A 14,715-nucleotide genomic window follows, 5' to 3' on the forward strand; every position below is an offset into this window, starting at 1 on the left:
GATTGCTTTGATGTTTCCTTGACTTCTGTGTAACTTTCCTTGATCTTTGCAAAGTAATTCCATGGATTAGTAATTACTACGCAAAAGTAGAGGAAAATTCAAAGGAAACAAAGTGATCAGCAGACACCTCTGACGAAGACTGGCAGTTGAAACATGCCAGGAGATCAAAGTGGATTTCCTAAGGAACCGTTGTCTGAATAAATTAAACCATAACATATTATGTAAACCTAATAGTTGAGAAACGGAAAAGATGATTTCAACTATGACTCTCAAACAGTGCAATACGTGACGGTTTAAGTATACATTAGACAAGTTTTTAATCATTTTTATTTCCAACATTGATTACACATTGGATGTGTGAAGTTATACAAATAATTCTGTTGGTTTGTTCTAATAAAGCTCCAAAAACAACATTTTTGCACTACAAAATGACTTTATTTAGGTGCACATACTACTGAAACAACGGACAGCTCTGCAGCACCTCTGTAGCAGAGCTGTAGTGAAGGACGTTGTCATGGAAACGAGTCAGCTCCTTTCGCATCTCCTTAACAGTCCTCCCTCCTGAGCTTCGGTACTTCATGGAAAGCAGTTTGGCGCACAGATAATGCAGCCACAGCACGTTGGTGTGTGGGCGGTAGCTACTCCAGTTGTTTCTGAGGTAGAGAGCAGCAGGAGATCCATAAACAAACCAGTAAGTACTGAAATCTGCCTGAGAAAATTGATTTAAGTTGTAAACCAACGGATATTCGCCTCATGACGATTGTTTGGTTTGTTTTTAATAAAGGTCAGACTTTTAGGATGATGCCAAATAAAACAGCATGACTTGAGAATGAAAGGCAACCAAAACAGTAAGACATGCAGCACTTTACTAAAGTTTTAAAAGCGAGAGAAGACATCACCCAATACGTTATTTTTTGATGAACTCACTTGTTTTCTTTCCTCATCAGCCTGTAGATTTCAAACTGGTAGTCCCCCTGTCCCATAAAGAGCTCCTCGTCATTTGAGATGTCGCAGGAAACCGTCAGATCATCTGGAGACAAAAACAAAACAAACACAAAACACTTAAAAGATGATAATTCACTGTTATAATAAGTCAGAATAGATTGTAAGAAAGGTTGGTGGTGCAAAAAATAGCTTCTCACCGATCTCTAATCGAGACAAAGAGTAGTCGATGATCCGAACCAGCACCCCTTTGATTTCCATACAGTGGTCTGTCCCATTGAGGAGGAAGCTCCCCTTCTTCTGTGTGGTGGGTTTGACCAACACGTTGCCCCAGTGAAGATCCCTGCATATACACAAGGACAAGTTCATCAACCCAACTGAATGAAGGCCTTTTTTGGGCTTCCAACTTTCTGAATAGTTGCTGACTTTAGTTGTTTCTAATTTCGTCAAAGTACAGTCATGTGCAGGTACAAGTTTGTTTACCTGTGTTCGAAGTGTAGCTCTTGCTCTGCGACGGCCAAGGATGCAGTCACCTGATGAAGAACGCTTTTCGCCACGACAAGGGACGCCAACTTTACACAGAAACAAAGATCTAAACTAGAAATTTTGTTTGAGCGCTTCAATAAAACGATAGCAGCATTGTCTCTCATAGGTTCTCAAACAGAAAATAAACAATTAAAAATAAATAAATAAGAATGTTGCTTTTCAAAGCACCTCTGCCAGACTAATGATTCCTGTCCAGCCTGGAACTAAACAACACAGCTAATGTATGATCATCATCATGACATCCTGTGGAGACAACATCATGCCTCTAGAGCATTTTGTTTACTAGAACAACAACAACAAAGGGTAGAGGGAGTCAGCATGTCAGAATCTAAAGGGGAAAAAGCAATGCCGCGATACAACGTGGATTAAATGACGAGACATCTCTTGACTGTTTAATATAACGCGAGACATCATTAAAACGCTAATTTTTAAAATTTGGTACCGGTACTCTTTTTTTCTCACAGCATGCAATTTCTTTACAAACATTTGAGCTCATTTAATCTAAAAAAAATTTGCTCTACTTCACGCAGTAACATTGACTATAATCATTGTTATATTCATCCGTTTTTCTGTTGTGTGTTTTTCCTACCGTTCCATTGCTGTTCTCCAAGTCAACACCTCCAAACTCAAACTCTAGAATAATGAACAACTGATCCTTTTCAAAGAAGTCTAAGAACAAACACAAGGAGATATTCAGCAACATGTAACTCAAGCCATGTTAGAAAGTAATGCAGAGGATAAGTATGTTCCCTGCATGTAGGGCTGGGGCAATTTTGCCACCAAAAAAAAAATCTCCAATTTTTTTGAAGAAAAATTTAAGTTTCGATTTGATTTTCGATTATTATTTTTTTCACTTAAAAATGACTGCAGACATCAGATATATTGTCAAAAGTGCAACTTTATTGCTATGTGATTGTCCTCAAGAGTAAAAATGCATAGAACAATCCAAAAATAAAGAGTAAATCTGTCATTCAACAAATTTCAAGCTTTTAACTCAGCAAAAGTGCAACAGTACTTCACAGTAGCTTACATTTTTTGATTAAGAAATCAGATAACTACATATTTTATAACATATAACCTAACAATTAAAATAATAATAAACTCTTCCTTTAGCATCTCAGCATAGTGTGAATAAAAAATTAAACATGCCTGTGGCACACACATAGCCTACTTAAAGGGTGAACAAATGATAACAAAGAGGGGGCTGGCTCACATCGCGCTACGGTAAAAGAAAAAGAAAATTTAAATGTTTTTATCTTTAAACTTGAATTTGCAAAAATAAAAATCGTTTTTATCTACAAATTCGATTAATCGATTAAATAAATTTTTTGCCCAGCCCTACCTGCACTCTAACAATGAAGTTTAGCGATAACGGACCTGGCCTGTCGTTTTCTGAGCCTTTGCGTTGATCAAATGTGTCCCAGGCATTTAGAAAATCTGGAGGATAGCAGCCTTGGACGCAGTGGAGACTATTAGATGACAGTTGTATTAGTACACATTAAATCTACTACGGAGATGAGAGGAGACAGAGAAGAAGCAGGAAAATACTTACTCATTGAGACCAATGAAGCCATAAGTCTGGTTGTGCTGCTTTTTTTTCAGGCTACTCAGCTCCCTGAAGAAAGACAGGCAGTTATCACCAACAATCATATGCACTCCTATCTGGAAATCCATCAGCAATGTGATCAAATGTTAACGCTAAATGTGCTTGGGTTTTACTTTGAGATGATAATCTCATGAAGAATCTCTCCAAAGGTCTTTTGGTCTTCCCCATTAACAGTTTCACTGCCCTCTACTGGAATGATCTGGGAAAACAGCACAAATGCATACATTAAAAGAACACGTCAGAATAATTCAAGTCTAATTTCTTCCCTTTTCATCTTTTTAAAATTTCAACATATTTTTCCACAGCCATTAAATCGCGACCCACATTTAAAAAAAAAAAAAAAAATAGCTGTTGAAAACACACAATCTCTTTTTTAAAACACAAATCTATATATTTTCCCGTGCAACATAAATTTCACAGCATGCCTGTCAAAAGAAAAGTCCAACATGAGAGACTAAGTATTTATTTCTTTTTTACCAGTTGTTCTCCACCCACCCAGTACAGGTCCAAGACTCACTTTTGGGTCTCGACCCACCAAGTTGAGAGTCACTGGTGTTGGCATTGACACACTTGATGTAATGTGGCATGAATTTATCAACGACCTATCAATAAAAAATGCAAGACAATAAAAAGACATTTTCCTCTCACATACTTTGAGTGCAACCGTGTCTCCTGAGGAGTTGGTCGTAGAGAACACCTCTCCAAAGGTCCCCTCTCCTATCTTGACACACCTCTTTATGCGCTCAGGGAGAATACACCCCTCCCAGGGCAGAGGCTGCTGCTGCCCACACTCAGCGCACACTTTCTCTGCATCTGACAGCTCTGCTCCATCACACACATCCTGTGACGACAGGAGGGAGTTACACACACACACCTACAGAATAAAACATTTCAATCCCCACCTCCAAGAAAGCAGAGGGAGATTGGCTATTGGTGTTAAGGCTTTACCAGCGAGGTTTGGCTTAGCAACTGTGATTGGAAGCGTTTAGCAACTGGTGTCCGTATGGTTGCGCCAAAGAGATCCTGGCTGACGTTGGACAGCTTGTTGCTGCCAGGAGAGCCGGGTGCTAAAAACTTTGGCGTGAGCATCACTAATAGGAAAGGAAAACAAGTGGCAGTTTATCATAAACACACCTGCAGCTCATTTTTGGAAAATCTGAGCAGTTGTAACACATGCTGCATTTATTGTTACCTTTGCGGTGAACGGAGAGCGCAGCTTTCAGTCGGCTCCAGGTGGGCGTGTTGGGCGTCAGATTAGCCAACACTGATGTGAGGACAAGCCCATTTGTTCTGAGAGGAGTTGAAAAGTTCATATTGGTTTCCAACAACTCCTGTACACAGAAACACACACACACACAAGTATTTAAAAAACATTTTTTTTTTGGAGAAAAATCACTATTTTTACTCTCTTTATGTTAATCAGGGGTTTATATTTCGGAAAGTGAAAGTATAAAATACAGTTGCTGGAGAACGTATGTGGTGTTTTCATTTGAAAAAGAAGAAGAATTATTTAAGATCTTTGAGCTTTTTGTCTATTTGTGTGATATTATTCTCACTATTGTTTTGTAAATTATTTGGTAAATATTTAATTTATATTACTTGTGTTTTTCAATTTATTTTTATTCTTCGATACTTTGTTTTACTCAATTCTTCAAAGGCACAAACAGGGAACTTGGGTGTTAATTTTGTTACGTACATGTTTCATGCACATTATGACAAATAAAAAATTGAATTTGAATTCTATGCATTGGTTTGTTTTTTTAACTGTGCAAAATAAAAATAAATCAATTTTCAAAAATTAAAACAATCAGTAATTTTTTACCTTTTATTATTACTAGACATTTCAGATCCCCATTTTATTCCCAAATAGCGTCACGACCCCAAGGTTGAAAAAACGCTGATGTTCACCATAAACCAAGGCTTTGGATCTATTTTTTTCCATGAGGACAGTTCTGCTTGATACTGTCATTTCCTGTTACTTTAGTGTTATGAACAAATGCTTATGCGTTGCCCACTTTTTTCAAAATCTCACCCTTTTCCAGGTGCAGATCATATCTTAATAGCAGTAGTGTATTTGATCCAGTTTTTCAGTATACATCTAAAGATTTGATAAACCTATTACATGACAACTACTAAAATAAACTAATTAAAACACTTAGAAATAATTTGTTTTTCCAGCAAATAAGCAGCTAATTGATTGTACAACAGATGTAAGGCATCTGTATATTTACCCGTATCATCGGAAAACTGCAGTATTCGTATGCCAAACATATTACAGGCCAATTAAAATGACACAATGCTCTAGTTTGGGTGCACGTGCCCTAATTTTTGAGGATAGTGAATCTAGATTATCTCACCTCACAAAACAACATGGAGCTTAAATTACTGCAGGTTCCTGTGACTGTAATAACTGCAGCATCGACAGCAAATTGTCACAAATTACTGGTATTGAATCACATTTGGAAATACAATTTTTTCTTTTTTTTTTTTAAAATACAGCTTTTTCTTTCTATATTTCTCAATTATACCCATGCTGCTTTGTCAGTATGGGTATAATTGAGAATTGTATCACTTTGAAAAAGCCCATAATAAAATATGTATGGTAAAAAAAAGAAATACAAATGTTATGTTAATGTTGGTGCCTTTGCAGTGCATCTGAATGTTCTTCCTACCTGTGTGTGACTGCTCCGTTTGGGGATCAGATCATTGATGCTGCAGTTCACAAACTTATTTTGGCCAATCAGAGCAGCTCCACCTATGAACTTGTGCTTGTTGCTGTTGTCCTTGGTTTTCCATCTGTTCACGCTCAAACCACTTACACAGGCTTTCCTCGCCGTCTCCGGTCTGTCAGTGGACACGCCCCTGCCCTTCTTCTCTCTGGCTGCCAGTGACATCTTTTTTCGAGGGACAATTTTGTGTTTTACAAGCTGATCATCCGAGGATGAACTTTGACTTTTCACGTTGGTTTCAGTGGATGAAACCTCTTTTTTGCCCTGATTAGAGTCAATCCAAGTCTTTGTCTGATCATTAATGACCAATGACGACTTTGGTGCAGCATCTTTTATCTGCAACGAACTGGTTCTCTTCATTGGAAGAGAACACTTCCTGTTTGCACATTCCTCCTTCAGTCGTGTTGTCAGTGCTGCTGTTGGTCTGTCAGCCTCTGTGGACGGACTCTCAGCCACTGGACAGCTGCTGCTTTTGGACGACCTTCTGCAACCATTTTCGTCTAATTGAGTGATATCCGACGTCGTTTCATAGCCATTTTGTATCCTCAAATTTTTACTCTTTTTTGAGTTTTGATGCTGATACGTGTCATTCTTTGGAGATGTTTTAGTGCAGGAGACTTCAGCTGACTGCTGGATGACATCTAAAAGGGAGATGTTTGCGCTGTGACCCGCAGGATCAAAACCATCCACTGTTTTTGAAGAAAAAGGACTTTTATGTAATGAATCGTTAGCAGAACAACCCTTTTCCCCAGCCTCTGCTTGTTCTTTAGCTTGCTGGTTTGAATGCTCAAAACAAGTGGAGTAGCCTGTTTGACTGCACAGCTGGGCCACCGTGTCGTAGTCTAATCGCTCCAAATGCACTTTACAATCCTCTGTCGAACACTTCCTCTTCAGAGCGTCTATCAGCCAATCAAATCCTCCTGCGGCAGAGACAAACTGACTGTTACCGTCACAATCTGTGGAGAGCAGGTGGACGCTTGCAGACTCCACACTGTTCCTGATCTTTGGATCTTCACTGCTGCTACCTGTGGTGTGCTCCAGGAACAAATCAGCAGATGGATCTCCGAGCTGCTGTACATCCGATGTGTTCTGCAGCTTCTCTTTTGCGTGTGATGGTGAAAGTGGGTTTCCTTGGCATGGGCTCAGATCCTGTATATAACTCACGGAAATGGATGGAGGGGTGGAGGACTGATAGTTGTTCAGAAACCGCTTGAGGTGTCCAGGTTTGCTGATGGAGCCTGCTGAGGGTGTGGAGCAGAACATGGGCTTTCTGCCGCCGGGTGCGAGGCTGGGATCCATCAAGTCGTTCAGTGATATTTCACGCAGGGGGTTCAGTGAGTTCTCTGCACTGGAAGCTAAAATCGGTGGGGGCGCCCTCCGTCTCTTGGACGCCCGCTGTATCCTCCTAGAGCTAAAATCTCTGGCTGTAAAGTCATCTGAAGAGCTGAGTAGACTGATCGTGGCTTTAGCAACGCTGGGTTTGGATGTGAGACCTTGTCTGCGACGAGTGACGAATCGACCAGCAGAGGAAGAATTAGTCCTGGTGTTGAACAGGGCAGAAAAACTAGTTATGAGACTATTTTAAAATTGTAAACATACGATGTTGAAGAACTTACTTTACAGGCATCCTCTTACTAACTGGGTTTTTGTGGCGTTTTGATGGGATCGTTTCTACCTCACTCACATTAGAGACAGAATCCTGCGGACACTTTAAAATGCCAGTTACCGACACCAGCAGGCTTTCCCTGTTGACATAAAGACATGAAAAGATCACAAATCTTATCAGATGAAGAAACAGTATAGACGTCATTGATAGAAAAGTTGAAATTGCTGCTTGAAAGTTTGTTTTGGTGTCTGTTTATTGACATTATTGGAAAAGGTTCATGCATTGCATTCTGGGATGTGGAGTCCCTATAGACGGACGTATACAAGTGTTTTTACGTCATTCTTACCATGATTTCTTGTCTTTGCCCCCAAAAACACTGACAAAATGATTTTCCCTCCCAACACATTTCTAGTGTTTTCAAGCACTTTAAGATATGACAAAACAATAGCAGATGTTTTTTTTTTCTTTTTCCGGGCTAACACGGAAAGATCTGAATCAGGCCAAAGTTCAGTGAGGCGATATTACTGGGAATACCAGGAACAAACTAGAACAAAAATGAAATCAAGTGAATCACTGTCCTCCTTGTTTGTTAAGAAACACAAAAAATTAGGGTAAGAATGAAGTAAAAACACTTCTAGGCATCCGTCTACAAGGCTTTAGTCCACATCCCACAATGCAATGCGCAAAACTTTTTCCGAAAACGTAAATAGGAGAGTGTTTACACTAGCGGAAATTTCAACCTTTTACATCTTGGACGCACGCATTAGAGCAATGTGAGGGTAGTGTCCAGCTGTTGTGTGCACACCTGGATGGTTCAACGTTCTCTTCATCAGTGCTGGTCTCTATAGGACGTTTTGTTCTACTCCTGCTCACTCTCACATTGGAAACCAGTGTCTTCCGTCTACTGAAATATCAAAATAAAGCATATAGTTAAAAAAAAAAAAAAAAACTTAGATTAAGTCACAAATTTCACTTCATTGTTCTTATTGCTTATTGTACAGTGTCCTTGAGTCTTTTTCAGATTTTTAAAAAAGTTTTTAGTCTGCACACCTTATACTACAAGTGAGGAAAGGATTTAACTTTTTGGATGCTTTGGGTTGTAATATTAAAGTTGAAGCGTCCCACCTGGATACTGTACATGAAGAGGAAGGAGCGTTTCCTCCATTGATTGAAATATCATCCACTGAACTCTGCTCCATTAGAAACCTGAGTGCTTTTTCCTTGGCAGTGCGCACAGCTCTGCAGCGACCAACGGTAGTTTTCCTTTTGTGCGAGAAAAACATAACAGAAAGGTCAAACTGTCTGTAATATTAGAAGAAAAAAAAAAAGAAACAACATTGACGCACTTGATCAGTGAGCACATGTATCAGCAGAAGACATGTACAAACATACATGTTCGTCTTCTGTCTGGAATGCGAATGTGATCATCTTGTTCTGGATTAACTGGGAGATTATGGAACTCATTTCCCAGTACATAAATTGTCTTTGTTAGGAGTAACTGCGAATTACTGATTTCCAATCACATATATAACATGATGTAGAGGGGAATTTTCATAGCTGATTTTCATAAATAAAATTACATAGCTAGTCACAACTTGCATATACATTATTAAGCCTATATTTTCCACTGTAAAGTGACTGTTTGTGCTCATTAGCAAAATACATCCAAAACACAGAAATAAACACTAAAAAGACACAAAATGACAAAACAAATGCACAAGATGACTTCAAAAACACACAAAACCTTTGTCTTCCTGTATTCAGAATTAGCAATACTTTGATAATCGCTTTAATAATGTTTCCTGTGTTGCAGCCATGAAGCAGATGACAAGGACATGGAAAACAACAAATACCACCCAAAATAAACCCTTTGGTTGAGAACGGTAGAGCAAACTTCAGATGATGAAAAAATACCATTAAAAATTAGAGAGAACTTGCAAAACACGAATAGAGTTTATTCTGAAAATAGACTAAGTAGACCTCAGTTCACAAATACATCATTTTATCAAAAGATGTGTGACAAAAAGGCACTTACACTTTTTATTTATCCCCAATTTAATTTCATGTATGTTTTTTTCTTTCTTTTTTCACTGTTTTCTTTGTTTGTTCTGTTCAGTTTTTGTGTACTTTTGATGACAGCTGCTTGTGAAAATGACATTTTGTTTGTGAATGAATGCAATAAAGTATTAAAAAGAAAAATAATTGCTGGGCGAAATTACTCAATGCTCACATTGGTCATTATTTTAAATGCTGATATGAATGATGATGATGTGGCTTTGTAGACTGTGATAAAAGTTGACCACCTATGACAAAGATGGAGATCAAAATAATAACTAATTCCATAGGGTTTACATGTTATATCTTGCAACTGTGCACACAGGTTCATGTAAAACTCAAACCTCGCTTTCTTCTGCTTCGGGAGATCAGACATGGATCCGTCGGACGACGCGGTGCTCTCAAAGGCCTGTTTACGGTCATCTGGTGAAATCCAGGCGGATAGTTGTCGCTTTTGTTTCCCGTAGGTTTTAAGATATAGCGGCTTTAATGGCTTCATTTTGAACAGCTAAATGTGAAGTCCACACATTCAAAAGAGTAACAGACGGATGTTCTAGAGAAACCAGTAAAAAAAACCAAACAAACCCTACAACATATGAACACCGCAAGATATTAAACTAATGTTTAGGCTGAAGTAAATGCCGACGGATACAATACCCTGGACTGTTTCCCTCATATTTATCGTGTATTTTTTCACTCGGTTCGAGTCGCCATCACCGCGCATCCGCTTTACGTTCAAACTGCCAAACAGCTCTGATTGGTCAACAAGAAGTGACGATCCTACTGCAGCGCCACCCACAGGACAGGAAGAATTACTGCACTGTATAAAGTAGTTCTCCCCCCACAATACCACACTAATGACTATGGAAGATAAAAAGTACACTTAACCTTAAAAACTACAGTACAATGAATCGGAAATTTCAGCAATCAGAACAAAATATTTAAAAAATTATTCTCTCAAAATATAAAGAAGTTTTTTGGACCCCAGGAAGACGAGCTGGTTGCCATGGCACTAGCTAATGGGGATCCCCTAATAAACAAATAAGTCCACTTCAACATTCTAAATGACATTTAACAATCAAATGATTTTATTAATACAATATTTAAACTGGATGTGGACAATTGTTATGTATGCAAAACAAATTTAGAAACAATAGAATAATTATTTTAAGAGAGTGAAATAGTTAAATCTATATGGAACTCTCTATATGATTTGTTTTCTGATAATATAAACAATGATTCCTTCCTTAGAAATGAAAAAAACATAACATTTTGATTAATAATTTGATTATAATAGCAAAATATTACGCTAATGCAGATATGCTAAATACCTCCCATCATGGTCTGCTTTAAAATATATATATTGTTTGAAAGACTCCTAGACAAACAACTATGAAAATTGCTACAAAATAAATAAATAAATAAATAAATAAATAAATAAGAAATCACCACGGCCATAATATGGAGTTCGTAAGAGATAGAAAGTCATAATTATGTGAGAAAAAAAAAAAAAAAAAAAAAAATCAGAATTATGAGATACAATCTGAGCATTTGCAGCAGTCTTCTGACACTGACTGTTACCGTTGATAATTACACTTTAAATAATAATTAATTCAAAACACATATTTTGGCTGTTTATTCAGTTCAGAATTCAACACATATTTGAGAAAATAGTAAAAGTATGAATGTTGTCTTTATTCCAAAAATGATTCCATCACATTTTTGTATATTTCTTTGCAAATTTACATTGAAAATGTTGTCTTTATAATCCCATGGATGTGATTTCCCTTTTGGACAAGGCACCCTTCATGAAGTGTTATAGTACCTCATTATTATGACTATTTATCTCATAATTATGACTTTACTAAATCATAATTGTGACTTTACTAATTCATAATTATGACTTCCTGTTGTGATAAATGTGTGTCAGAAACGGGCTTCCATAGTATGCATTTACCAATAATTTCAAATCAAAGAACCTTAGATCAGAAACTCTCATTAATGGTCAGACACATCCAAGTTTACAGATGAATAATTATTTAACAAACAAAAGCTTTTTTTACGTTCAGTGGATAAAAAATGTTGCATAATGATCTAAAGTCCCTTTATTCCAGGTTGGCATAGTTCTTAAGCAACTTTAGAATAGTTTGATATCAACATTATGTAATTTTTTCCTTGGCCTTTCATTATTCTTGACTTTTGAAAACAATTTTAAGTAGGGCACAGGGTACTCAAACATTTACTTTTTCGATTTTTATTTTTACATAATTGACGAAAGGGAATGAAAGTGAATAAATGATCGCTTTCTCTTGACTGTGGAAGCAGTTGCAGACAATGTAGTGGAAGGCTATCACCACCAGATGTCATCATCACTACAACAACAGACTTATTTTTCTACTCATCATATAGTTGTGTACATTTCATGATTAGAAATACATTTTGAAATTTTGTACTCACACATAACACAGGCAATGCACAAACTGAACACAGCAAGACACAAGTAGAGTGGACTTAGGCGTCCCCAACAAAAAATAAGTCTATAACATAGACATAAAGTCTGATTTGACCTCACAAGGTCCTCGAATAAACCACCGTTTTATATTTTTAACTGTGCTGTGAATATTCGCTATGAGCTGTAAATGTAATGAGTAAACGCATTAGGATGCAATGCACAAAATATATCACCTACTGCTTTTTCCAGTTTTTAGTAACTATATCTACTGATAAAAAGGCCAATATAACAGCATTTAATGCTACTTTAGTATGAGTATATAAACTAATCTCCCTCATTTTCTCTTGCAACATTAAGTTTTACAATAATTATTATTAGTGATTAAATACTTTTAAGAGTACATTCTTGTGCAAACAAAGTAAGAAAACAATTTCAAATGAAAAGACCAGGATGTCTGTAGAGTATTTAATTCTACTTGTTGCCAAAAGTTAGTCTGCTATGGATTTAGATATAAAAGGATGATACATACAGTATATGTACCATATACGTACCACCAGATGTTTTATATTGATTTTGTAATTAGGAGAAAACACGCATTTTTAAAAGGTGTGTTTTATATTTATTATACCTTTTTAAATTATTATAATATTATAATTTTTTTTTTTTTTTTTTTTTTTTTTGGGGTGGGGGTGGGGATGGGGGTGGGGTGTTGCAATCTGGCACCCCTTCAACAGATGGCACCCTAGGCAGCCACCTGGTTTGCTTGGCGGAATATAGGTAACACTTTGATGATGATATTACTTGAAAGTCAACGGTTGCCATGGTTGCAAGATGAAAGAGAACCACAACTTCAGTAGCTACTCTCAGTGCTAGTGGTTCAGTTGGAAACTGTCTCTCTTAGTATCTGACTATCAAGTAGTAAAACTAGCATTTTTGTTAAGTTTTAAAGCTTAAATTGTGAATACCTGAGTGAGGAATGGCTGCAACAGGTAAGACAGACTTTACAGACAAAATATGAGAATGAACTGTAATCTGCTAAAATGAAAGAAAACTGTACATCATGAAAGGAATCACTAGATTTATATTTTTTTAAAAAAGGAAATTCTTATTAGAAAATACTTTCACTCTGTTTTCAATCGATTAAAAATATCTTTCTTTGAAAAAAAAAAAAACAGTTCATTATTTTAGGTAGATGAAACTGTTTGTTGCACCATGAAATAAAAAGTAAAGAAATACATTTTGTTTAATAATTACACACTGTTGTGACCGAAGTGTGAATGAGTTCAGTATGATTATTGTATCAATGTTTTTATTAAGATTTTTTTACTTGTTCATGAGGCAAAAGAGGAGCAGAATGCAGGAAATTACAAGCATTTGTTGAAATTATTCTGGGTGGGGACCACCAGACCCCCCGGAGGGATTTCATTTGCAACCTACCCAATATTCAAACAGATATTATGCCCTTGTTAATGCTATTACTTGATTTTGTTGTAATTTGTGCTATGTAAATAAAGTTGAGTTCAGTTGAAAGTCAACTGTTGCCGTGGTTGCAAGATGAAAGAGAACCACAACTTCAGTAGCTACTCTCAGTGCTAGTGGTTCAGTTGGAAACTGTCTCTCTTAGTATCTGACTATCAAGTAGTAAAACTAGCATTTTTGTTAAGTTTGAAAGCTTAAATTGTGAATACCTGAGTGAGGAATGGCTGCAACAGGTAAGACAGACTTTACAGACAAAATATGAGAATGAACTGTAATCTGCTAAAATGAAAGAAAACTGTACATCATGAAAGGAATCACTAGATTTATATTTTTTTAAAAAAGGAAATTGTTATTAGAAAATACTTTCACTCTGTTTTCAATCGATTAAAAATATCTTTCTTTGAAAAAAAAACAAAAACAGTTCATTATTTTAGGTAGATGAAACTGTTTGTTGCACCATGAAATAAAAAGTAAAGAAATACATTTTGTTTAATAATTACACACTGTTGTGACCGAAGTGTGAATGAGTTCAGTATGATTATTGTATCAATGTTTTTATTAAGATTTTTTTACTTGTTCATGAGGCAAAAGAGGAGCAGAATGCAGGAAATTACAAGCATTTGTTGAAATTATTCTGGGTGGGGACCACCAGACCCCCCCGGAGGGATTTCATTTGCAACCTACCCAATATTCAAACAGATATTATGCCCTTGTTAATGCTAGTACTTGATTTTGTTGTAATTTGTGCTATGTAAATAAAGTTGAGTTCAGTTGAAAGTCAACTGTTGCCGTGGTTGCAAGATGAAAGAGAACCACAACTTCAGTAGCTACTCTCAGTGCTAGTGGTTCAGTTGGAAACTGTCTCTCTTAGTATCTGACTATCAAGTAGTAAAACTAGCATTTTTGTTAAGTTTGAAAGCTTAAATTGTGAATACCTGAGTGAGGAATGGCTGCAACAGGTAAGACAGACTTTACAGACAAAATATGAGAATGAACTGTAATCTGCTAAAATGAAAGAAAACTGTACATCATGAAAGGAATCACTAGATTTATATTTTTTTAAAAAAGGAAATTGTTATTAGAAAATACTTTCACTCTGTTTTCAATCGATTAAAAATATCTTTCTTTGAAAAAAAAACAAAAACAGTTCATTATTTTAGGTAGATGAAACTGTTTGTTGCACCATGAAATAAAAAGTAAAGAAATACATTTTGTTTAATAATTACACACTGTTGTGACCAAAGTGTGAATGAGTTCAGTATGATTATTGTATCAATGTTTTTATTAGGATTTTTTTACT

At 36.5% G+C, this 14,715-nt stretch overlaps 1 protein-coding gene across 2 annotated transcripts; it reads right to left on the reverse strand.

Annotated features, from left to right (window-relative positions):
• Positions 1 to 385: 385 nt before the first annotated feature.
• On the reverse strand, positions 386 to 10,223 carry haspin (histone H3 associated protein kinase). Of its 2 annotated transcripts, none has more exons than XM_028450187.1 (16): positions 9,829 to 10,223; positions 8,555 to 8,692; positions 8,235 to 8,330; positions 7,440 to 7,568; positions 5,767 to 7,363; positions 4,287 to 4,425; positions 4,043 to 4,185; positions 3,747 to 3,935; positions 3,208 to 3,293; positions 3,041 to 3,103; positions 2,866 to 2,957; positions 2,078 to 2,157; positions 1,426 to 1,514; positions 1,143 to 1,285; positions 928 to 1,030; positions 386 to 653 (listed from the first exon to the last, which is right to left on the reverse strand). In XM_028450187.1, exons 1-16 carry the CDS (start codon positions 9,981 to 9,983, stop codon positions 452 to 454), a joined length of 3,444 nt encoding a protein of 1,147 aa, XP_028305988.1. In that variant the 5' UTR covers positions 9,984 to 10,223; the 3' UTR covers positions 386 to 451. The 2 variants fall into 2 exon arrangements, with proteins under 2 accessions (XP_028305988.1, XP_028305979.1); XM_028450178.1 differs by having other exon boundaries at positions 8,235 to 8,333.
• Positions 10,224 to 14,715: the final 4,492 nt, after the last annotated feature.

This window comes from Gouania willdenowi, chromosome 1 (genome assembly GCF_900634775.1).
Source record: "Gouania willdenowi chromosome 1, fGouWil2.1, whole genome shotgun sequence".
Taxonomy (NCBI): Eukaryota; Metazoa; Chordata; class Actinopteri; order Blenniiformes; family Gobiesocidae; genus Gouania; species Gouania willdenowi.

Excerpts from the sequence above, each read along its gene's own strand:
- haspin (XM_028450178.1), bottom strand. The coding sequence starts at position 9,983 with ATGAAGCCATTAAAGCCGCTATATCTTAAAACCTACGGGAAACAAAAG. Across the intron at positions 2,158-2,865 it reads CTCAGAAAACGACAGGCCAG|ACTTCTTTGAAAAGGATCAG; the intron begins GTCCGTTATCGC and ends GTTTGTTCTTAG. Across the intron at positions 1,031-1,142 it reads TTTGTCTCGATTAGAGATCG|ATGATCTGACGGTTTCCTGC; the intron begins GTGAGAAGCTAT and ends TTTTGTCTCCAG.